The following is a 23,121-nucleotide window of genomic DNA, read 5'->3' on the forward strand; positions in this document are numbered from 1 at the left end:
GGTTTTTATGCCGGGCTCGAGATGATCACGGGCCGGAAGCACGGCCCGGCGAACTCGGTAGTATGGCAGAAATGCGGGAAGTAGGCGAAGAGGCAGCCGAGGCATCGTCATTGCCATCCCTGACCTGCTCCGCCTTCTCCCCAAAGGGCTTCGCGCCCAGCCAGGCCGGAACCAGCCACCGCTTCTCGCTCCTTTCATGAGCTTCCAGGCTAGGAGGGGCGTTGCCCTACGCGTCGACAGCCTAGCCTTGTAGGGCGCGGAACATGCGGACGAGTCCGCCGGCGGCCACTCCCTCTTTGTGATGGGCCGCGTGCAGGGGAGCGGCCGTGGCGCCGCCGGCGAACAGGGCTCCGAGGACGACGAGGAGGATACGCGTCGGGCTAAGCATCTTGGCCTCTCGATCCCCGTCTTTGGCTGGCGCTGTAGTGGCGTGGTGAGGGATTTTCTCAAAGTATTCCGTGCAAGGTAGGGCGCGTGATGCGGCGAGCTGAGGTTTGGTAGATAACCAAATATCGAGAGGTGAAGGGGAGATAAGAACCAGGGTTTGTGTAAAATAAGCTGTTAGGCATTCTGGTAATGGAAAATGGCAGCTTCGGATTGTTCATGGTGGCTGCAGGTCAACTCCGTCAACAGTATCGGAGAGGTTGTCCAAAACCAAACAAGGTTCGCTTAAATCCTGGTATCGAGGCTGAACTAAACCGCCAGTTAACACCTACCTTCTCTCTCTTTTTTCCCCATCCATTCTCGAGATTTTTCCCTACTTGCAAGTTCCGCAGTCCTGACCCTCCACATCTCGGCGGACGGATGCTGTCTCCCCAAGTCGGCGAGAGGGGCCGTCTCCCCCATCTTTAGACCGCCATCGTGCAGCCACCTCGACGGATGTTAGCATGCAGTAGGCGAAGCCACGGCTAAAAAAAAATAGCACCTTGCCGGAGAGAAGTCATTCGGGATGTGAATGGCGGCGACGTGTATACGGTGCTGGCTGAAGTGCCTTGCGCCAAGCTTACTCAAGTTGCTAGCAAAGCAAAAGAAGCAAGGGGGCAAAGGAAAAGAAAAAACCAATCGTTTCTGACAGCTCGTATAAAATATAATAATCATGAGCGTTGCTGACTGGCTGAGGCTGAGCCAAGCCTCGAAGCCGCCCGACCCACCTTGGCTCGTCAAGGTTATCAGTACAGCGGGATTGAGCCGCACCAGCGAGAGGACCCGCCAGGGATTAACATGCTCGACGATGGATATTGGCTGCATCGTGGACTCTGCTCTTGCTTCGAGAGCAGGCTAACCGCAACACATGTCCTCCAGATTCGACCGAGAAGATACAGTACCTCCATCACGGAAGCCTTGTTGACGCCTAAAAGAGTTAAAGTTAAATAGCCGAGCCACCCCTTGCCCCTTTTCATCCCACTGTTGCCAATTATAGAAGCGGACACAGTGGGATGGATGGGCGTTCCTGGATAAAGACAGGGATCATGACAGCGGGCCAGAAGGCGCGCTCGGCAGCTCGCCGCACGTCACTTGAAACAATCGGAAACATTGGGAGCCCGACCCTAGGAATGAGGCATCCCACCCCGCATATGGCTGCATCATACCTTGCTCGAGCCACGTCGAGATCGTATACGACGTCAAGTGCCGCCAAGGCGATTCGCCGGCCCTCGCGTGTGGAGCGTAATATACGTGTGAGACGAGGGGAGGGTACACTCAGCCTAAACAAGCAAGAATGCGTGTGATTGTGATGCCTCTTGGCCTTTGTGAAGCTCTCTTGCCATGTGGGCAATGAGATAGACCGTGATGGATTTAAACAAGCCCTCTCTGCCACCCCGAGAACCCATCTTCATCGTTTGTCTGGCAGCCAAACCCATCAGCTCACAAACTCTTGTGAATCTCGCAACCACACACCTCCCTCCGCCATACCGACACGGTTCCCCACCATCCAAATAATCGCAGCGGGAAAGATGATGTTCCACACCTTCTCTGTCGTGCTCCTTGCGCTCCCCTTCACCCTCGCCGTCGAGGCGGAGCGGCCAAAGTACACCTCTTGCGGCTCGCGGGGAATGAAGCCCTGCAGCCCAGGGCTCAAGTGCATCGACAACCCCTACAGGCCCGCCAGCCGCAGCTGCGGTATGTCCTGTGACATACCAGGTATGTGGTGATGCCAATACGGGTGAAAAGAAGAAGTCGGTTCAAAGTCGAGTGTCGCTAACATACACGCGTGCCCAGGAATCTGCGTCCCAGAGACCGGCTCTGCCCCGGCCCCCGGGTCTCCTGCGTCTGGTGATAGCACCGCGCCCGTCACCACCCCCACACCCAGCTCCGGCGCCGGCGCTAGCTGCGGAGGCTTTCTGGGCTCAGCCTGCAGTGGTGGGCTGAAATGCGTACAAGCCCGGAAGGAGGTCCAGTATTGTAACGACTGCTTGGGAGTTTGTGTTTGATCTTTATCCATTCCATGTCAACAAGTGCCGCTGCAAACCGGGCTTGGGAACCTTCTCATGAGTTTTTTTTTTTTTTTGGTTTCATCGCGCTTAGCCGGCGTTAGTGGGTGGACAGTTCGAGTGAGAACTTGATTTACGAAGAAATGCCTTCAATTGATTACAAAAGAAAAGCCCTAGCCCCTGAACAGCATGATAAAAAATGGTGTAAAAAACCGGAGGGAGAGCACAGCCGAGCGTGTGCGGTAGAATGAGCAGACGAGGGTATGGATGTCAGGACGGGGAACATGGCGATGATTTCAAGGTGAATCCAGATACGCCCAGTATTTTGGGGCACGAGGTCTCAACTACCGCAAGATTCCCTTAGGGCTTTAAAGTCGTACATTCGTTATTGTAAAAAGAGATTAAAAGACGAGAAATTCGGCGGTGGCGGAAATCCGACCTGACAGGAAGCGCTCAGCTCGACTCCTCGTCGCTCGTAGCCTCGATGTTCGCCTTGGCGCGCTTATCTCGAGACGGTGGCCTGGGAGATTCGGCGGGAGGGTCGGCTGTGCTGGCTTCGACGTCCTGGACGTCCTCACCCATCTTGCGCAGCTCGGCGTTGATGACCGGGGCGTTCTTCAGCAGCGCTTGATACTGGTCAAGCGTGAGCGAGATCCCCTGAACGCGTCACAGATGTGTTGGCGTTAGTTCGCGATCGTGGGATGAGGGGTGCCTGGGATCAGCAGCAGCTTGCCTTTTTGCCAGGCTTCAACTCGCCAGCCTGGTCGTAGTATTCACGGATATTGACGAGGACCATTTTGTTGAACTTCGCGATTCCAACCCGACGTTTTGCAGAAATCTGTGGAAATTCCCAGCTATCAGTTGGAGTACTGACAGCGACGGGGTGTTTGTCCGCAACGCGGCTTACCTCCCAGTACGGGTTGCCCTCGTTGTCCACGCCTGAGCCGAGCGCAGTGGGCTCTTTTGACTTGGCTTCCTTTGGTTTGGCCTCCTTCTGCTTCGATTCTTTTGACTTGACCTTCTTTGCGGGTGCCGAAGCCTGGCCAGCATCGCCGCCGTCCGATGCATCCTCCTCGACGCGAGCGCGCTTCTTGCTGAATCTAGGCATTGCGTTTGCGGGCGATGGACGACGAGTACTGGGAGAGAAATGCCGTAGCAGAGAGAAGGTGTTCGGCGCCAAGTGAAATGAAACAGCAATCAATCAACCATGAGTTCTGCTCATGAAATCAGCTTTGTCATGAATGTAGGTCCGAAAGGCACCTTCCCTGCCTCAACGTTCTCGCGCCTGACGGCATCCGCCTTGCCCCACTTGGACGCGTAGTCACGTGGCACGACGACGATCCGCTGATGATGGCTACAGACCCACCAATCAGCCTCGCCTCGACTTACACAGCTCTTTGCCATGCAACATGCGTAGCAGCCTCCCTTTTTTGCATTTCATCGACCAGACCGGCTGAAGGGGAACTGTACATACTCCTAAATAAAACTAGGCACGGGATGAGAGGCCCACCTGGCGTCGACAAGCTTGGAATTCCCTAGCGTCCTTCCCCGGGAGCTCACATGTAGCCAGCGATGGAATTTGTTTTTTTTACATTTATCGAACGTAGGCGCAGCCACCGGTTCAACACCGCTACGGAGGCGCAACGCCATAGAGGCGGAACGCGGGCGCAGGGTTTTCCCCCCTAGGCCCAACCCAAGGGTTTTTCCCCACGCATATACCAAGTAGAAGCACTGAGGTCTCTTCCATAGACAAAGCAGCGTATAATACATACATTTATCGAACGTGGGCGCGTGTACGATTGCCAGGTCACGCCGGGCTCAGATCGCCTTATATCTGCCACTCAGTATCTAATTGGCCAAGATATCGACATAGGCAGGCGGGGCTGTCGTTCTGAGCATGTTGTGCCACTGGAAAGAAAACAACGCCTGGGTTCCTGGGTGCCTGGGTATGGAGGTGTGAATGCTCTTAGGAGAGACAACTACACGATCACACGAGGTCCGACCAAATGAGCACGCACAACAGTCCCATAAATTACAGTCCTAGTGGCTGGCCTTCTACCATCCCGACGAGCGGATAATGGCGGCCCGTATGAGTGTAGCTACCCGGTTGAGTGGCCAGATGTGTCAACGACAAACGGACTCTTACTGGGCATTTTCCGTTGTCCAAGAAACCTACCTCGTTTGCTCTCCATCTCATGTGGTGTGCATGGCTTATATAACGGGTGCCAAATCGGTAGAGACTGCCTGTTTCTTCACCACCCATTGTTCTTTGTATTCTGCCATCCTTTCTCCATTTGGCATCTGCACTAGCTATGTCCCCAAACCCTCCATAGTCCCATAGAGGGACTTCTTCCATCTCCTAAATCATAGCACTTCTCCCCACCACCTTTGCTATCCGGAGCATCCATCTTCATCAGCCTGCTCTTTACATCGCCAAAGAGACAATGGCTTCCACCAACCCAGAGGCGGGCGATCCTGTCCATCGGAAGCATGCTGTACACTTCAAATGTGCCAACCACGGTCGCGTAGGCGAGGGCGGGAACACACCATGCACCAAGATGGCCACGAGCGTCTGCGGTCGCTGTGGGCTCGTCGCCGTAAGACATATCCCCGCAGCAGTTTCCGGGTGTTCGAAAAGCGCAACAGAAGCATCCAGCTAACCAGATCCTCCTCCTCAAACCAGTACTGCGGCGACAAGTGCAAGAAGCAACACGCCCAGCAGCACAAGAAGGACTGCGAATCTGAGCTGCTCAAAGCAGGCTGGCAACCCGGCTGGGCCAAGGAGGGCCGCCCACCCTCCTTCCTGACCAACGGTGGCCGTCAGTCCCTCGTGCCGCCGTTCGGTTCTCTGAAAAAATACCTCTGGGGAAATGTCCCCGCCATCGATGTCGTCAAGCTTCAGAGCAATGAAGGGACTGGCTTTAAGCAGGGCCTGGACATGCTTTTCGCTGGTATGTAGTCCATATTCATACCACCCGGGTATCCAACGAGCAAGCCCAGTTCCCCTTCTGCTATACTTTTGCGTAACCACCGTATAGCCTCACTAGTAGCTCCACTAACCATCTCCCATTCACCCGGCACTAGCCTCCGGTGACCTCCGCAACGCTGTCATGTCCATCGGCCAGCTGCCTGGAGAGTACAAGCACGCAGTTACGGTGGTACTCAACGATATTGACCCTGACGTCGTGGCTCGCAACGCCATCTTTCTGCTCATCTTCGCCACCGTCAAGGACAAGGACGTGGCGGCCGAGTGCGTGCTGCACCTATTCTACTCTGCCTTTGTCACGGAGTCGCATATACAGATTCTCGAGAGCAACATCCGGCCGCTGGTGCGCGAGGTGTGCGAGAAGACCTCGGCAAAGGCCCCGGGCGCCTTGCTAGCCAAAACCTGGGCCTTTGGCGTCCAGGACGGCACCCAAGTCCGCCTGGTACTCACGAGACGCCAGTGGCTCGTCCTCCTTGCCAGGCTCGAGGCGCCGAGGAACTTCGAGCTGGCCCGGGCCAAGGCAGTCCGTGACAGGGTGGTCGACGCCCCCGGTCGGGTCGACTTCAGAGAGCGCTACATGTTCTGCCAGATTCCCAAATGCCGCATGGGCTATGAGAAGTTCAAGTCGGACGGTATTCTCCTTCCGTTCGGGGCCTCAAGAGCCGACTTCCTCGTCCCAAACCCGTACGTCTATCCCATCTCGCCCTAGATATAGTCTAGCACCTAGGCAGCTAGTTGTGTAGGTATCTAGGCAGGGTACCTGCTTAGCATCTAGCTCCATGCCGATGACTAATCCCAGCTGCGCACTTCCAGCACGATCTTCTATGTGAATGGGTGCTGGCCCATGAACGACAGCGCGAATCTATTTGATAGCTGGTCCCTTCCCGAGGTCCTGCGCTCGCAGAAGAGCCTGGCCAAGAGCGACACGAATGGGGCGCTCTATGAATACGTTCTTGAGCGCTTCTGCCAGTTTCATGACCAGCTGGCTGTCAGGAGAGTCTCCTTGGAGCTGCACTGTGTCGATGCTCGTCGTCTGGGGGACTTCGTTGGTGACAGGAAATTTGACCGTATCGATGTATGTCACATGCTGTTGCATCCATCTTTCCCCTGCTATCACATTATACTTGCTCTTTATCCTGCTTGGGAGGTGCAGGATATTCCCCATCTCCTTGCTAATTCTGGCAACCAGACCTCCAACATTTCGGACGCGAACTACGTCGGCATCGAAGACACTCTTCGTGTCCTCGGACCCTTACTCAAGAGCAGCGAGGTCAACAACAAGGCCACCATCGTGACGAGCTTCCTCAATGCCGTACCCTTCACTGCCGAAGCGATGGGGCCCATGTACCAGAAGATGGAGATGGCCAAAGCTATGCCAAAGCTCATGCCCTACATTTTCAACCTTCCAGGGTCCAGCCGCGACCGGGCGCCAGAGTTGACTTTGGACGGGCGCGATCCCGGGACATCGATGTGGATGGTGGCCATGGTCATTAACAAGGCCAGGGACATGGATGGCGTCTTCGAATTGTAAGTCTACTTCATATTCCTACCTGCCTATTCATCTCTTCGCCATGAATAGCGCTGGGGATATGCAACAACTAACAGCGTGCGACGGCCTCCTGCAGCTACATGATCAGCCACAGCTTCGACAAAGTTGCGGCCGCGGCCGGCGTCGAGATGAAGAGAAGCAACACCATCGTAGAAAAGTGGCCGCTCCGATTCCCCTTCACCAGCGGCCCTCCCTCGGCCAAGGCGAGAAAGAAGTTCAACTTGCTGCTCTCTTCTGGCCACGTAGGCCATGAACGCTACGTCGAGTGGAGGGTCGCCCGGAGCCCTGAGGCGTAGGCGAGCGCCCGAGGCAACACCGGTATTCACCACATCACCACAATCTCAACTTCAGACTTGACGGGCCATGGACGAATTGTTTAGGATCAGCCAGATATGTGGCAATCAGATAGTGTCACGCCCCAATGTAGCCACTAGACCCCATGAATTCATATTGCCATACTAAGTCGCCGGATTGAGTTGTATTTCTATTCATGCCCTCTGGTGGTAACCATCATTATCCTTTAGTTTTATCATGTCGATGCCGCAGATATGAACAGCCAGCGCAATATTGCTAAAATGCACGTCATTGCGCTGGCGACTTGAACCCCTTGGTCACGTTCCCGAGCAGCTCGGACCCGATCTCGTCAATCAGCGACATGCCCTTGAACTTTGCCTTCTTAGCCAACACCGTCCCCTTAGCATCGAGCGCCGCCACGAGGTCTGCGAGCTCGCTGTCGGGCGGCAGCCTGTAGAGCAGGCGACCCAGCGCGAGCAGCATGCCCTCGAGCGCCTCGCGGGACTCACCCTCCCGCGAGATGGCCTCCACCACGGACGCCGCCAGCTCCACCTGATCGTCGTCCGACAGCGGGTCCCCCGGCCCCGGCCCCGGCCACGGCCGCCCTCCTCCCCTCCGGCCCGCGCCGTTGACCACTGCCACGTTGAACAAAACCGAGGCGGCGGCGACGCGGACGCTGGTGTGGGCCTCGTCTAGGAAGCTGGAGGATACGAGCCGCACGACCTGGGAGCGCAGCCCGGCGTGGCTCAGGATCGGGCCCCAGTAGAGCGTGCTGGAGAAGAGGTTGCAGGCGGCCTGCAGGGTAACAAGGCGCAGGGGGTATGGGCAGCTATCCAGGCCGTTGACGTGGGTGAGGAGGGCAGAGATGGTCTTGTGGTCCGCCTCCTCGGCGAAGCAGCCGCTGAGCCGGGGGTCGACGAGTCCGCAGCGCAGCATGTCCACCAACGGGAACAGCGAGTCCGGCGACAGCGACTCGACGGAGCTGGCGACAAATGCGGAAAAGGCGGCGACGTCGGGGAGATGGGCCCCCGCGGCCCCCTCCTTGGACCTCGCCTCGATGAACTTGACGACCCCCTGGACGGCCGTGTCGTCGCCAGCCGGTCCCATTTTGGCGAGGAGCTTCGGGAGCGGGGGCACCTTTGCGAACAGGACCGGCCTGGGGTTCTCCTTGTGCAGGCTCGGCAGGCGCAGCGACTGGTGCGGGTGCCGCAGCCACGCCATCTGGACCAGGAGGCGGACGTTGCCCCTGAGCGCGCTCGCGTCGGCCCCCATCCAGCGGTTCTCCTGCTCGCCCTTGAGGAAGGTGATGAAGGTCGGGGTCGCGGTGATAGAGTAGCGGGCAGCGACGTCCCGCGCGATGGATATGTCGGCCTTGATCACGAGGCCCTTGTCCGCCACCTCCTCGGCCAGTTCCTCGTAGAGCGGGTAGAGCATCCTGCAGGGGCCGCAGGTGGCCGAGGTGAAGAAGACGACGGCGCACGAGCCCCGCGCCTCGGCCAGGAGCGCGTCCAGGCCGCCGAGGTTCATCACCTCGCGGACTCTGAAGGCGGGCGCGGCGGCGGCGCTGGAGCCGCCGGCCTGCTGGCCGTTCTGGATGCCCAGGATGCCGCCGCCGTTCTGCTGCTTGCTCGCGCGGACCTGTTGGTCGAGGGCGGGCATGAGCATGCGGCCAAGAGGTGACTCCAGCACCTCGGCGGGCATGTTGATGATCTTGTCGGGGATGCCTTTCCCGACAAGGAATGTGGCAAAGTCGTTGCTGAAGTTATTACAGTTATGCCGCCATAGGTTGTAGGCTTCGGGTGTGTAGACTGATCGCAGAGAGTCTAGATAGGTCTCGATAACGTCCATGGGCAGTTGCGTCGTCCCAAGCGGCTCCCTGTCGAGCGGGTTTCCGAGATGAGACGTGCCCGGGGTGATGGCCACGATGTTGCCGTCGTAAACATACTCGAGGCCGTTGAGCAGGATAGAGGTGTGATAGATGGCGTCCAGCTGGAAACCCAGCATGCCAAGGCTCATCTGGCGCGCCATGCCTCCAGAGAGGTCATATATGAGCACATGGACTTCCATCGTGAAGACCGTGTAAAATGATTGAGGCAATTCGAGCGATGATGCTGCTGTTTGTTGGACTTGGGCTCGTGTCGCGCAATGCCCCCTAGCGCGCCTAAATGATGAGACCTGGTTGGATGAAATGAGCTCACTGAGGAGGGAGAAGCCGTCCTCAATTTCTAAGAAATGGGTATCAAGAGAATCGATCCGTGGGCGCAATGAAGGGAGGATGCGTCTTTCGATTTCTAAGGGTTTCCGTGAGGTCCGAGATCAATCAAAGGGCTGTGGTTTTGAATCTGGTCTGGCACATGAATTAATCCGCCACGTACAGCGGCTTCTACCTAAACCCGCGCGACCGTCAGCCACCGCAGTAACACGCACGATGATTGCCTATTTCGCAGTCCGGAAGATCCATATGTGAGAAACGACTAGAATACAGAGCAAATTTGGGTATTCTATTCCATCTTCAACAATGTGTTTTGGTGATTAGGAGTGCCTGTCATCCAACCCATCCTAGCCCCGCAGCCTGATCGCTGTCGTAAAGTCATGTTGCTGTGCACAAGTATTGATTCAAGTCGTTTGCCGTTCCAGTGAATAAAACGAGCGCCGTCGCTTCGTCACACACTCCCGTCCCGTCATCACAATGCATCCACAAGCGCCTGGTGATAGTACAGAAATTTATCCGCGTCGCCTGGAGAAGTTGCCCGGAAAAAGAAGCATCGTGCGTTCCCGAAATGTAGGTAGTAGCCGTACGGCCCGAGCGAGACGGGGTTGCCGCTAGACCTAGCGAGCGAGAGAAACTCGTGGAAATGCACCGGCTGGCACACGTCGGGCCAAAGATGCGCTAGGCTGAGCGGGTGGCTGCTCACGGTCGGGACGAAGAGGCTGGCGATAAGCAGGAGTGTCCCGGCGAGGAAGGAGGCGAAGGAAGCTGCCCGAAGCATTTCGGCCAGTAGCCGTCGGATCGGCACCTCGACCGAGGAGGTAGTGATTGTTGTCGCACAAGAGGGGGTAAGTCAAGGTAGCTTGAGATATGAGCCGACGTCTCAGAGTGTTTCTCGGGCTTTGTCTCGGTATTCGATGATTGTAGAGTCACGGGCGCATATCTTGGGCGTTCAAAGCTGGAGATCAAGAGCGAGCAGAGGATGGCCAACGTCAACTCAGGGCCGGGCAGCCAGCATTTGAATGCCTATGTCCTCGTCATAGCTTACCACGAGGCCCTTCCACGGCCTGAGCGGCCAGCCGTTTGCCGCGTCGCACTACGTCCGGCGGCGCCCAGTCAGAACCCGAGCGTGCCGCCGACCAAGGCATTAGAGGCAAAATAGCCTTCTCGTTACGGCTAGAAAAGAGGCGATCCTCGGCACCCAGCACCTGCCGCCGTGGCAAGAAGAGGGGAAGCGCGATGCCGCGCAGTGGGTGATACAAGTGCGTCGTAGAACCAACGGCATGAATGACCATGCGAGAGAGAAACAAACGAAAGGAAAGAAAGAAAAGAAAAGGCGCCTGCTTGTCCCATGAGCTTCCCCCCTGCATCAATGGAGCGATGGGGGTGTTGCGCTCGGTTCGGCTCGGCGGCGGGCTTGCGCACTTGCCAGAACCACTGGGTTCTGCATCAGGTCAGGTTCAATGTTGGGATTTACATAATGGATTCAGGGCTGCTCAGTTGGCACGTTGGGCTTCGCCATTCTGTCGTCGCGTCATTTGCCCACACTCTGGAGGCTGTCTGTGCAGGCATGCAAACGACGGGGTTCACGCCAGGTTGCTGCCATCTACCCACCCACGCACCTAAAATGAATCAAGGACGGGAAGCGCCAGATAGAGTTGAAGGCGCCGGGTGCTGAGACCAGCTCTTCAGGCCGTTTTGGCCAATTTGGAACCTCTAACCTAGGGCTGGATCGGTGACCCCCACCTCAGCCCAATTCCCAGGACACAATTGGCTCGGGGCGGACCCACCGCGGCGGCCCTCCAGGGCTCCAGATGGGCAGGGAAGTCACGTAACGAAGAGAACTGGGCCAGTCAAGGATCCGAACTGAAGACCGCCCGCCAGCTGCGTGTGGATGGCTGGGATTATTGATTGAAATCTTTGACGTGTGGTCTTCTGAGCAGCCCCCTTTTTCGATCTGATCTGTCAGTAAAAAAAGGGTGTCCTGTTCGATCAACACATATTCGATGCAGTCGTAAGGACTCCTACTCCTCACCTCTTTGCTGTTCATAGTTCTGCGCGTCCACCCTCGAGATTGCCTCCTTCAAGTCTCTCGTTCACCCTCCCTTCTTTTTTCTGTACTTTTGTTTTAGTGGCTCGTTGAGGGATGCGTCCGCTTGGTCTCGTATCCTCGACCCCATACCGCCCAGTAATTTGACATGCGCAGAACATCAGTTTCATTACCAACCAACAACAGAGTCGCCCGCGACCCTCACGAGAAACGCGCCCGCTACGACCACAACCAGCGCGACGTCGGCATCCTGGAGCAACTCGTGACGACCATGAACCAAGCCCGGCAGGCGCGATGGTTTAAAATCATCGCTGTCCTGACCGGCATCTTGTTTCTGGTCTTCTTCCTGACGCCCTCGGGCATGGAGCTCCCCCTCGGCAGGGCAGCAGGAGGAGGAGGAGGAGGAGGAGGAGGCAGACCAGGTACGTTGCAAGGCGCCACGTTGCAGTTTGGGACCACTTCGGCTGGTTCACGCTTGTGCGGCACTTGCGGCAAAGCAGGCAAAGTCATCTAACCCACCATCTAGCAGTGCCAGTGTCGAGGCCAGCGTCTGGCGGCGCCGGTCAGGGCCAGGCCCCCACCGACTCTTCGTACGGCACCTCCAAGTGCGCCAAGTCCTTCTCCAAGGACAAGCCCATCGTCCAGTATGTCCTCATGGTCGACGCCGGCAGCACCGGCTCGCGCATCCACGTCTACAAGTTCAACAACTGCGGCGCCGCCCCGGAGCTCGAGAGCGAGCTCTTCGAGCAGACGGCCAAGAAGGAGGGCGGCAGCGGCCTGAGCGCCTACCCCAATGACCCCGAGGCCGCCGCCAAGAGCCTGGACGTCCTTCTGGACAAGGCCATGAAGGAGGTGCCCGACAAGCTCAAGTCGTGCTCGCCCATCGCCGTCAAGGCCACGGCCGGCCTGCGCCTGCTCGGCAAGGAGAAGAGCGACAAGATCCTGGCGGCGGTGCGGAAGCACCTCGAGAACGACTACCCCTTCCCGGTGGTTGCGGGCGAGAGCGGCGTCACTATCATGGACGGCAAGGATGAGGCCATCTACGCTTGGGTCACCGTCAACTACCTGCTGGGCAAGATCGGCGGCCCCGACCGCAGCGAGACGGCGGCCGTGCTCGACCTCGGCGGCGGCTCCACCCAGATCGTCTTCGAGCCCACCTTCAAGGGCGCCCCGCACGGCGGCATGCCCGAGAAGCTGGCCGAAGGGGACCACAAGTACGCGCTCGACTTTGGCGGGCGCAAGTTTGAGCTGTACCAGCACTCGCACCTGGGCTACGGCCTCATGAGCGCGCGCGAGGCCATCTTCAAGACGCTCGTCGACGAGATCCACGAGTCCAAGAAGGACGACAGGAGCTGGCTCAACGCCCCCGTCGTCAACCCCTGCTTCGGCGCCGGCATGACAAAGACCATCAAGGTCAAGCTCGGCGACGGCCACGCGCTCGGCAAGGAGATGGAGATCAACATGACGGGCCCCAAGGCCGCCGCCCCGGCCCAGTGCCGCGCCCTGGCCGAGAAGGTGCTCAAGAAGGACGTCGAGTGCAAGCTCGCCCCCTGCTCCTTCAACGGCGTCCACCAGCCGTCCATCGCCAAGACCTTCGCCAAGGAGGACATCTACTTCCTGTCGTACTTCACCGACCGCGCCCAGGCTCTCGGCATGCCCGAGTCCTTCTCGCTCAAGGAGATGCGCGACCTGGCCGACGTGGTCTGCGGCGGCAAGGAGGCCTGGGGCGTCTTCCAGGGCGTAAAGGGCGCCCTCGAAGAGCTCGACGGCCGCCCCGAGTACTGCCTCGACCTCAACTTCATGCTGGCCCTCGTCCACACCGGCTACGAGATGCCCATCGACCGCGAGATCAAGGTTGCCAAGAAGATCAAGGACAACGAGCTCGGCTGGTGCTTGGGAGCCAGGTATGTGTCTACCCCGCTTCTGTTTTTTAGTGCTGTGCCCGCCTATTGCCTTGTAAAGACGTACGCTGACCACTTCCCTCTCCTCTACAGTCTGCCGCTCCTGGCCAAGGGGTCTGGATGGACCTGCAAGATCTCTGAGATCCACTGAGCGAGGAGCATGTATCGCCCGTCATGAAGGAGCCGGATTCCAACCAAGCTTTGGCAACGACAGACCTGTTTCGCCGTTTGCTGGGGCTAGTTTTACGCGGCGTTTGGGTGTCAATTTTGTAGAATTAAACGGGGTCATATATAAGAATACCCTTGCGAGATCCGTTTCCATACACTGATACCAAACAATAAGACGTGGTCTCTATCCAGACTACTCCACAATTTTACTCGACGTGGAATCGAGATGTGATCACAGTGGCGGTGTGACTACCGATAGGACATCCTCCATTACTTCCTCCGGTCCCGTTTCTTCCAACATGGTCTCGATCGCGGAAAGCTCGCTGCCCCACTGCATACTCCGCTCTTTAGACGGCTCGACGATGCGTATCCTGTGGAGATAGATCTTCTTGGCCGCCATGGCCACCAGGGACGGGGTGACGTAGTCGAGGCGGTGCAGGGCGGCCATACACTTCGCCAGGCGTTCAAAGTGTTTGGTGGATGTTGGGGTCACGCCGCTGGCCACGGCGCGGTGCACGCGCAGGAAAGACGCGATGTTCATGAGGTAACGGAGGACGTCAATGTCCATCTGGACTTCCTGACTGGCCCTTGCTAGGGAACCAATGTCCTGTTCAAAGGAGATAAAAAGTCAATGATCGGGGGGCGGCGAGCAAGGTTTCCGTCCGTGACCGGAAGATGCAAACTTACAGCATCAGAGAGTAAAGGCTCCTCGACCTGCTGCGTGCCGTACCCGGCCCCGTCTGTGGAGCTACCCGCGCGCCCTCCCAGGCCCGCACCAATCTCCGCTTCCTTCTGCTGCTGCTCCTCGAGGTTCACAAAGCCGTCCTCAGGGTCGTGCCAATGAGCGATGTAAAAGTGGTCGTTGAGGTGGGGCGTAACGTGAGCGCGGCCGCCAGACTGGGCTTCAAGGGCGGCAACTAGCAGGAAGGGCTTCGGGGCGGCCTGGACGGTGGTGCGGGTGAAGATGCGGCGGGTGCGTAGCAGCTCGAGGGCCTGGATCTGGACAGCGCGCGGAGCCCGGTCAAGGCCGCGCGCGATGACCACGTTTGCTATGGCGCCCGGGCCGGGGACAGGGTGCAGCCTTCCGCTACCGCTGCCATTGTTGCTGCTATTGGCGCTGCTGTGGTTGATGTTCCTGTTGTAGCCGGAAGACACAGACGGCGCGAGCAGCGTGGGCCGCTGGAGGGCCGAGGATCCCGATGCCACGGCCGGTGGGGTCAATAGTCCGGCGGCGGTGCCCCCCGGGCGAAGGACCGGAGATGCGCCGCCCGCGTGTGCGAGGAAGTACGAGTCGCTACGGGCGTACGGGGAGCCGGAACCGGAGCCTGACTGGAGGCCGGTGCGGGCGGTCGCGGGCGAGGAGGGCTGGCTCGGCAGGAGGAGGCCGGTGGCAAAGTCCTCTAGTGTGGTGTGCGGGCCACACTCGACGATGACCGACTTGAGGCCGAAGGTGCGCGAGGATATCTGTTTTGCCGACGTTGCGAAAGCGCAGACGCGCCGGATCCGGGGTTAACCCCTGTTCTTCTGTTCCGTTGGCTGTTTGGCGAGGCCGCAGCAGCGAGGAAGACGCAAGCACATGAGTCGGAGGGGATCCCTAAACGTACTAATTGCAGCTCCGCGACAAGGTCGTCCAGAGCCTCTGTCGTTGTGCTGATCAGGCAGTTCTCGCGGCTGACAAGGCAAAGCAGGGCGGCGAGCTCCAGGTCGCTGAGGCTATGCACCTTATCCAGCAGCTCCTCATCCGCCATCGAGTCGGTGCGCCGAACCCATTCCGCGGCGCGTGGTCCAAAAGTAAAGCTGCGAGAGACAGCCCTTGGACGCCTGCGGCGGCTGCAAAGGCCCGTGGCGGGCGGCTGTCAAGGTGTGTGCACGCCTTCACGTGTGGCTGACCGAGGTTTCTGTTCCTAGGTTGTCTCGTGACAAGCCACATCGGCTGGGACAGGCGGGGATTGGGTGGGGGGCGCCCACCCAAGCACATCCACATTACGCAGTGGCGTCACGATTTGATTGGGTTTCGCAAGCCAGCTCCCAAGCATGACCCGTCGACCCCGGGCGCTGGTTCCAGAGCTCTCCACTCTCTGCTCAGGCACGGTCGCCCGGCCTGAGAGTGCAAGCACCATACCCAGCCGCTCAATCTCCGTTTGCCCTCCGACAGACATCTCGCTATCGCTACCGACTGCCCGCGGCCTAGCCACCTACCGACGAAACCCCTCTTCCAGACAACCGCTCCCTCGATAACGGCCGCAGACACAACACACCAAGACAGAGGTGCGCTCTCCGCTTTCCGTCGCCCTTCGAGAATCCAAACAGAGTACTGCTGGTACCACCAGGCCGGCCGAACCTGGACTAACAGCTCCATCATCGATACTAGCCACCTCCCTAGCCCGGGCCACACTGCCATCATGTCATCGCGAAAGAAGGTCCTACTCAAGGTGCGCCGCCCTCACCATCAACCACAGCCGTGTTGCTGTACAGGGTATCTTTCCTGGGCTGACCTTATCTCGCCAACCACCGATATAGGTCATCATCCTAGGCGACAGCGGTGTCGGCAAGACGAGCTTGATGAACCAATATGTAAGAGCCCATAAACTGGCCAGATTACTCTGAGCCAACACAGTCCCAGTCCCCGTCCGGCGAGTTTGCGTCTAACCCAACCAACCGCAACGTATAGGTAAACAAGAAGTTCAGCGCGAGCTACAAGGCGACCATCGGAGCCGACTTCCTTACCAGAGAAGTCCTCGTGGACGACCGCCAAGTCACTATGCAGGTGCGGGAAATACCACCCTGTCCCCATTTCTGCGCTAGCGACTGGTCATGGGAAGAGATGCGTTGCTAAAACTCCACATTTTTGCTGTCGCCATAGCTGTGGGACACGGCAGGACAGGAGCGGTTCCAATCACTAGGAGTCGCCTTCTATCGGGGCGCGGACTGCTGTGTGCTCGTCTACGATGTCAACAACTCCAAGAGCTTTGATGCCCTCGACAGCTGGCGCGACGAGTTCCTCATCCAGGCCTCGCCCAGGGACCCGGACAACTTCCCCTTCGTCGTGCTGGGCAACAAAATCGATGTTGAGGAGAGCAAACGAGTGGTGAGCCGGGGCCAGTCTTGGGATGAATGACGAGCACGGGCGTCCCTGGGAATTTTACTGACCGTTGGCAATCCTGTCATATTTGTAGATTTCGACCAAGAGGGCTATGACCTTCTGTCAGTCCAAGGGAGGCATCCCCTATTTCGAGACCAGCGCAAAGGAGGCAGTCAACGTGGAGCAAGCTTTCGAGGGTAAGAATCACGTTTGGCAGCCAATCATATGGCATGGCTCTGTTATCTTGTCCCCTTCTCACCTGCACCCTGTCGCATCGCTCGCCTCGCCTTGCCAGGAAGGCGCCTTTTCGCTAACATACTTGTTCCCATATAGTCATTGCCAGGAATGCCCTTGCTCAGGAGGAGTCGGAGGAGTTCAGTGGCGACTTCCAGGACCCGATAAACATTCACATTGACAACGACAGGGACGGATGTGCATGCTAAACAATGACTGAGGTGTCATCCCTCGACCGAAGTCGGCTTGCTGCCTGGTCTCGTGCCACACCTGAAGGGGCTTTTTTTTCTGGCAGACACATTGCCAGCCGGATCAACGCGGATTGTCATTGGCAGTGTCTGATGTATCAACATAACAACTGTACTGGACCGCCGTTTTCGCTATCCATCTCTCTTGTTCGACCTTCCCTTTGCCATCACGTGTAGAGGTCACTCGATGCTCTTGGCTTCCTTTTCAGTTTTGGTAGGATCTTATCTTGTTATCATTTGCTGCACGGTATTTTACTGGGGACCGAGTTCCATCCCATCCACTGTCTGTCATTCGTAATGCGCTCTGATTTCTCATGTCTATCGTTATATAGAGCTGTTACGCTGGATCACATTTTGAGGCTTTTAGTTTTCAATCCTTACGCGGTTAACATGCTCTTATGAAACCGCTTCTCTTCATCCGACGCTCTTGTCTTGGGTAGTGTGGAGAAATGGCTAGTGATAGCCCACGTACTGCCTACTATATTGTCGATTCCACATCATTCGTTGGCGGTGACTGAGATTGGCATGGTAAATGCCTGTTTCCTGCATGGCGCTGGTTTGATGTTTGGCTAGATAGCGATCAGGGGCTTCGCATCGAGCCCCAAGAACATCAGGAGGGGCAAAGCCAGACAGGTGATCTCCCACTGGGTACCTGTGTAAAACTACCGAAAGGAGATGCGCCGCTGAGCCAATGGTCCCTGCGGGCCCGAGCCATCGGTACTCGATGCGCGCAGATGTGCAGTCTCTGCTCCCGCGCCCAGGCATCAGACGATGGTTTCCTGGCACCTGCAGCCCAAGCCTCAATGCCAGGCATTATCCGAACGAATCGGACTGGCGGGCTAGCAACAAGCAGATGTCATCGCTTGTCAGGGTGGTGGGGCCGACATGTGCCGTCTGGTTCTGGGCCGCTGGGGCTGCGCCGGGGCTGGCGAATCAACCATGACATGCGCCCTGCACAGTCAGGCGGCTGGGGGGCGCGACCAGGGGCTGCCCCTGGATATGCAGAGTAATGGGTGTGCTTTTGCCGGCATCTTTGATGTGGATGCAGTTCAGTTCTAGCGCATTGTTGCCAAATCTGGGCTGTGTGTGTGTGTGTGTGTGTGTGGCCAAGGCTGGGCCAGTGGTTTCTGTTACGGCGGTGCTGGAGAAGGCACATGCACTGACGATTTTGGTCGACAAGGCCGTCGCGACGCTGCCCATCTGTCTGTTCCGCCATAGATCGAGACTAGAGAAGCCTCACGTTCGTGTCCTTTGGAGCTGCGGCCCTTCCCCTCCCGTCCGGCTCGTCCTTACGCACCTACCTACATACCTACCAAGACACATTCTCCTCCTACGCAGATCCCGCCCGCACTAGGGGTCCCGCTTTTGCTCGTTTCATCAACGAGAGCTTGCCCGCTGCCGATCACGAACAAGAAAGACTGGGGCGGCGCGGCCCCCATCTCCTACCCGACATCATAGCTGTTCGACTGCACGTTGGTGTAGACGGCGAACGGCGCTGACGACGACGACCACGAACACGACCACGACGACCACGACGACGACCACAACGGCGAACACGACGAGCACAACGACGGGAGCACTTCCCGCCCGCTCTCACGACACAAAACGGCAGCCATAGCAAGATGCCGGCAGATCCGACAAGGCCAGCAGAGCTGGCCGCCGAGGAGCAGCACAGCGTCCCCCAGCTACATCCGCGGCGGTCAATATCAAGCGCAATGCTGATGCAAGACTCCATGATGTCGTCCCTCAGCGCCGCGACGGGCCGCTCGGGTCTGCGGGAGAAGCTCGGGGTGGCAGGGTTCGCAAGGCGCACGCTCGGCATAATACTGCTGATCATCACCGTCTTCCTCTGGACCCTTTCCAACTTTTTGGCCAGCGTAAGTTACCTTGTGGTCGTGGTGGTGCGCGCGCACGCCCTCTCGTCCCGATACCCCTGAGCTGACGATTCTGCTTTGCGCCCGGCGGCCCGCGCCCTTTAGTACATATTTTCCGACAACACGTACAGCAAGCCCTTCTTCGTCGTCTACATCAACACCTCCTTCTTCGCCGTCTCGCTGATACCGATGGCGCTAAAATACGTACGGGAGCACGGCGTCGACAGCTTCCGCAACGCCGCCTTGGAGCTGTGGCGGGAGCAGAAGCGCCGGGGCCTGCGGCCGGGAGCGCCCAGCAGCGGTCTCCACTCGAAGCTGCAGGCGGAGGGCGAGGACGCGGGCGAGGCCGGGGAGCGGCTGCTCGTGGATGACGAGGGCAGCCTGGTGGCGTTCGACCTGTCCGGCGGTGGCGGCGGCGGCGGCGCCCCAGCGGCGGCGACGGAGCGGCTCGACCTTCGCGAGACGGCGTGGCTCAGCCTCGAGTTCTGCATGCTCTGGTTCCTGGCCAACTACTTCGCGTCGGCCTGCCTCGAGTACACGTCAGTGGGGAGCGTGACGATCCTGACGTCGACGAGCAGCGTGTGGACGCTCGTGCTGTGCGCCGTCATGCGCGTCGAGAGCTTCACGGTGCGCAAGCTGTGCGGCGTCCTGGCCGGTCTGGCCGGCGTCGTGCTCATCTCGACGGTCGACCTGTCGGGCAAGAGCGACGAGAACCGCGGCAACTTCCCGCACAAGTCGACGGCTGAGATGGCCATCGGCGACTCGATGGCGTTTGTGAGCGCCATCATCTACGGCCTCTACATCACCGTCATGAAGCGCCGGGTCGGCAACGAGGACCACGTCAACATGCCGCTGTTCTTTGGCCTCGTCGGCCTGTTCAACCTGATTCTGCTGTGGCCCATGTTCTTCATTCTGCATTTCACGGGCATCGAAACGGTGAGTCCTGCCTGGGTCTTGTCCCTTGTGACCTCCAACGCTATATGCAGCTACCAGCCGGGGCCAATATGTTACTAACCGCATTCCGTCAATTTTAACAGCTCGCTCTGCCTCCCTCGGGCAAAATCTGGGGCATCATTTTGGTAGGTTATGCCCGTCTCGCTCCCGCCCTCGCTCTCGCCCTCGCCCGCGTTTGCTTCCATCTTGCCACTCAGTCACTGACCATCATGTGCCTCCCTAGCTGAATTCTCTTTCATCCTTTGTCAGCGACATGTCATGGGCATATGCCATGCTCCTGACGACACCTCTAGTCGTCACCATGGGACTGTCACTCACCATCCCGCTCTCATTAGTAGGAGAAATGATACAGTACCACCAGTACTCCAGCTGGGTCTACTGGGTCGGGGCCTGCGTCGTCCTCCTCTCGTTTGTCTTTATCAATCGCGAAAGTCACGAGGACGATGATCCACGCAACCGGCACCACGGAATGACCGAGCACGGCTCGACAGTCTGAGGCTCAAGACACCGAGTTTCTGACGGGGTTGGGCCTGGTGATACAACGCACTCCCCGAACTGTGCTTTGAGAGAGATGTGTTTATATTTGTCGCATTTAAGCAATTTGCATTTCACACCTTTTGGGTATCGAATCGTTCTCCTCGGGGTATGCTAACACCTTTTGGAGGGATTCGTTTCTCTGTCGCTTGCTCGCATACTGGGCGGTGTCTGTGGAGTTTCCTGTGGGCTTTGTGTTATATCTGCCTTCACACATACGTACTACGCATTTTCAACCTGGGTTGCCCTTATTTGGTTGTTCGCATTCTTGTACCTACCTCTATTCACTGTTCATAAGGATATACGCAGACAGGAGATACATTTTATCTGTCTTCCCCGTCAACTCATTTCCCACAGCAAGTCGTCGCTAAAAGCGAGGGAATGCACAGGAGTTCCCATGACCCAATAGCCCCACCTCAAAGGTCGAAACAGCAAGTCTCCCGAGGAGCCGCTTCCCATGCAACCTCTGCAACCACCTGCGCCGCGACCTCCCGCGAGCAGACAAGGCCGCTCGAATGGCCCGCCCTTAGCGCGCCAAAATGTCGGGTCGTGGTGCTCAAATGTTCTCCCTGCTTCTTTTCTTTCGCTGCCCCGCCGGATCGCCGATCGAGTGCTGGTCGGTGGGGTTTCGGCCTCGTGAGATTTTGCGTCTGGACCAGGTGCGAGACGCGGCTTGTTCGTTCCATCCCTACCTACACCTACCACGTCGCTGGACTCTGTCCCCGCGTGCCTTCCTCCCAACACGAGCCCACGGTCCTATGTTTGTTGTGCTCTGAAAACAAACATGGAGGTCGCAGTGCCGCATCGAACTAGGGCTGCACTTGACCGCAGACAGGTGGTTGGGCAGTCATAATCGACTTGTCTACTCGAGAAACACTCACGTCCTTTTCATCCCACTCATCCCTAGCCTCTGCTGTTTCTTGCACCAACATCAACCAGACATTACCTTCCCGTGAATATCCCATCATCACCGCATTCTGCCTGTGGCAATCCATATTGCTACTCTTCTTTACCTTGATTTATCATTGCATCAACTTCGTCTTGCCGAGTCATTACCATCTCCCCAAGGCATCCTGAAGCCTGTAGGCTCCCCAGGCTCGCCACTCCCAGCGCCGGTTGACTGCCCATCCCACAACTCCCGATGTCTTCGCCGGAGACACCCAGGGATGACGCCCAGAAGGGTCTAGGAAAGGCCATCAATTCATCCACACGCCTCCTCCACAGAACGCTCAACAAGCTCATCCTCGAGCGGCTGCCCTTGGTTCTCCCACCCCGTGTCAGCAAACCCTCACAATACACCACGGGGATTCTACACATAGCCTCCGTATACATCGCCTTTGAGACGCTATGGCGGCAGGTTCTCACCAAGCCCGTGCCGGGCGACGGGACCGCCGGCCATCCGTGGTGGGCTCAGATCATCGAGTTCCCCGTCGGCCTGCCGAAGCGGACGCACTTTGAGTCGTACGCCGAGCTCCCGCCCAAGCTCTCCGAGGAGGGCCGCGACACCGTACGCCAGCTCCTGACCGACATGCACATGCCCGAGCTCGAGAGGGCCGCGCGGCTCGTGGCGGACGTACGGGCCCTGACGGGGTGGACGCGGGACGAGGTGGCCCAGGAGATCAAGCTGCTCACCGGCAGCGGCGACGACGACGACGGTGACGAGACCGGGCTGGTCGCCTTTGTCAGGCACACGGCGTCGTCGGTCGCGCTCGCGCCGCACGTCCTGCTCGCGCACGGCTGGGTCATGTATATGGCCCTCTTCTCGGGTGGCCGATACATTCGCGCCACCCTCGAGACGGCAACGGGCCTCCCCGACGCCCAAGGCCGCGCCGACCCGTCCTTCTGGGCCGCCGACCCGGGCCCCGTGCCGCCCGGCATGCGCCCGTGCGTGCGGGCGAGCGACGTTTTTCCTCTCAACAGCTCCGCCGCCGCCGCGGCGCAGGCCGAAGACGACGACTCGATACTCGGCGACGGCGGCCACCCGTCGTGCGTGCGCTTCGTCACCGGCGAGGCGGACCCGGACCCGCGCCGCGGGCGCCTGCCGCTCGACTTTCTGCACTTCGCCACCCGCCGCGACGGCGAGGACCTCAAGGAGGATTTTAAGCGCCGCCTCGAGGCCGCCGGCCCGTCGCTGTCGCCCGCCCAGCGCGACGACGTCGTCCACGAGGCTCGCCGCGTCTTCCAGTTCCTGATCCGCATCGTCGGCGACCTCGACGACATCTGCGGCGGGCCGGCCGCCGCCGACGCCGCGGCGCCGACGACGATGTTCCCCGGCGAGGACTCGGCCCCGTCCGCCTAGGCGGCGGCGGGGAGCTCTGCTCCTCCTGGCGCGTGGCCCGACGACGACGACGACGACGACGCGGCCTCTCCCGGGGTCGAGGCTGCCCCTGAGCTGCGGCAAGGCGCGGATGACAGCGGCAGCGGCAGCGGGCTCGCTGGAGAAGCCGAGGATGCTGTTGCCGACACCCCCAGCATGAGGTGGTCCGGTTTCGTGGCGTCTGGAAGACTCAGAGACAGCATCGCTGTTTCCAAGGAGCGGACGGCCAAGGCCATGCTCAAGCGGAAGGAGCAGAAGCAGAGGTCTTCTGGGCATGGACCGTGATTTCTTT

General features: G+C 58.7%; 11 protein-coding genes across 11 annotated transcripts; 7 read left to right on the plus strand and 4 right to left on the minus strand.

Moving 5' to 3' along the window:
* Positions 1–25: 25 nt before the first annotated feature.
* GGTG_00443 (hypothetical protein) lies at positions 26–878 on the minus strand (the record flags this gene model as incomplete). Its single annotated transcript, XM_009218189.1, has 2 exons — positions 272–878; positions 26–226 (listed from the first exon to the last, which is right to left on the minus strand). The coding sequence occupies exons 1-2, from the start codon at positions 386–388 to the stop codon at positions 26–28; spliced, it is 318 nt and encodes a 105-aa protein (XP_009216453.1). The 5' UTR covers positions 389–878.
* Positions 879–1,952: 1,074 nt separating this feature from the next.
* Positions 1,953–2,491, plus strand: GGTG_00444 (hypothetical protein; the record flags this gene model as incomplete). Its single annotated transcript, XM_009218190.1, has 2 exons — positions 1,953–2,118; positions 2,218–2,491. The coding sequence occupies 2 exons, from the start codon at positions 1,953–1,955 to the stop codon at positions 2,427–2,429; spliced, it is 378 nt and encodes a 125-aa protein (XP_009216454.1). The 3' UTR covers positions 2,430–2,491.
* Positions 2,492–2,539: 48 nt separating this feature from the next.
* Positions 2,540–3,683, minus strand: GGTG_00445 (hypothetical protein). Its single transcript, XM_009218191.1, has 3 exons — positions 3,337–3,683; positions 3,163–3,267; positions 2,540–3,086 (listed from the first exon to the last, which is right to left on the minus strand). Exons 1-3 carry the CDS (start codon positions 3,535–3,537, stop codon positions 2,883–2,885), a joined length of 510 nt encoding a protein of 169 aa, XP_009216455.1. The 5' UTR covers positions 3,538–3,683; the 3' UTR covers positions 2,540–2,882.
* A 1,190-nt stretch (positions 3,684–4,873) lies between these two features.
* On the plus strand, positions 4,874–7,260 carry GGTG_00446 (hypothetical protein; the record flags this gene model as incomplete). Its single annotated transcript, XM_009218192.1, has 6 exons — positions 4,874–5,026; positions 5,113–5,380; positions 5,514–6,099; positions 6,229–6,490; positions 6,605–6,942; positions 7,041–7,260. 6 exons carry the CDS (start codon positions 4,874–4,876, stop codon positions 7,258–7,260), a joined length of 1,827 nt encoding a protein of 608 aa, XP_009216456.1.
* A 58-nt stretch (positions 7,261–7,318) lies between these two features.
* Positions 7,319–9,682, minus strand: GGTG_00447 (hypothetical protein). The gene has a single exon (XM_009218193.1). It carries the CDS (start codon positions 9,323–9,325, stop codon positions 7,547–7,549), a length of 1,779 nt encoding a protein of 592 aa, XP_009216457.1. The 5' UTR covers positions 9,326–9,682; the 3' UTR covers positions 7,319–7,546.
* A 265-nt stretch (positions 9,683–9,947) lies between these two features.
* GGTG_00448 (hypothetical protein) lies at positions 9,948–10,629 on the plus strand (the record flags this gene model as incomplete). Its single annotated transcript, XM_009218194.1, has 3 exons — positions 9,948–9,972; positions 10,086–10,315; positions 10,426–10,629. 3 exons carry the CDS (start codon positions 9,948–9,950, stop codon positions 10,627–10,629), a joined length of 459 nt encoding a protein of 152 aa, XP_009216458.1.
* Positions 10,630–11,314: 685 nt separating this feature from the next.
* On the plus strand, positions 11,315–13,800 carry GGTG_00449 (guanosine-diphosphatase). The gene is made up of 3 exons (XM_009218195.1): positions 11,315–11,939; positions 12,044–13,421; positions 13,512–13,800. Exons 1-3 carry the CDS (start codon positions 11,666–11,668, stop codon positions 13,567–13,569), a joined length of 1,710 nt encoding a protein of 569 aa, XP_009216459.1. The 5' UTR covers positions 11,315–11,665; the 3' UTR covers positions 13,570–13,800.
* Positions 13,621–15,488, minus strand: GGTG_00450 (hypothetical protein). Its single transcript, XM_009218196.1, has 3 exons — positions 15,191–15,488; positions 14,274–15,050; positions 13,621–14,193 (listed from the first exon to the last, which is right to left on the minus strand). The coding sequence occupies exons 1-3, from the start codon at positions 15,332–15,334 to the stop codon at positions 13,819–13,821; spliced, it is 1,296 nt and encodes a 431-aa protein (XP_009216460.1). The 5' UTR covers positions 15,335–15,488; the 3' UTR covers positions 13,621–13,818.
* A 191-nt stretch (positions 15,489–15,679) lies between these two features.
* On the plus strand, positions 15,680–17,664 carry GGTG_00451 (Ras-like protein Rab7). The gene is made up of 7 exons (XM_009218197.1): positions 15,680–15,854; positions 15,958–16,018; positions 16,107–16,160; positions 16,258–16,353; positions 16,450–16,674; positions 16,763–16,865; positions 17,002–17,664. Exons 2-7 carry the CDS (start codon positions 15,989–15,991, stop codon positions 17,109–17,111), a joined length of 618 nt encoding a protein of 205 aa, XP_009216461.1. The 5' UTR covers positions 15,680–15,854; positions 15,958–15,988; the 3' UTR covers positions 17,112–17,664.
* A 499-nt stretch (positions 17,665–18,163) lies between these two features.
* Positions 18,164–20,924, plus strand: GGTG_00452 (hypothetical protein). Its single transcript, XM_009218198.1, has 4 exons — positions 18,164–19,027; positions 19,130–19,960; positions 20,062–20,103; positions 20,202–20,924. Exons 1-4 carry the CDS (start codon positions 18,773–18,775, stop codon positions 20,472–20,474), a joined length of 1,401 nt encoding a protein of 466 aa, XP_009216462.1. The 5' UTR covers positions 18,164–18,772; the 3' UTR covers positions 20,475–20,924.
* Positions 20,925–21,653: 729 nt separating this feature from the next.
* Positions 21,654–23,114, plus strand: GGTG_00453 (hypothetical protein; the record flags this gene model as incomplete). Its single annotated transcript, XM_009218199.1, has 2 exons — positions 21,654–22,801; positions 22,826–23,114. The coding sequence occupies 2 exons, from the start codon at positions 21,654–21,656 to the stop codon at positions 23,112–23,114; spliced, it is 1,437 nt and encodes a 478-aa protein (XP_009216463.1).
* Between the last annotated feature and the right edge of the window lie 7 nt (positions 23,115–23,121).

Source organism: Gaeumannomyces tritici (assembly GCF_000145635.1).
Source record: "Gaeumannomyces tritici R3-111a-1 unplaced genomic scaffold supercont2.1, whole genome shotgun sequence".
Lineage (NCBI taxonomy): Eukaryota > Fungi > Ascomycota > Sordariomycetes > Magnaporthales > Magnaporthaceae > Gaeumannomyces > Gaeumannomyces tritici.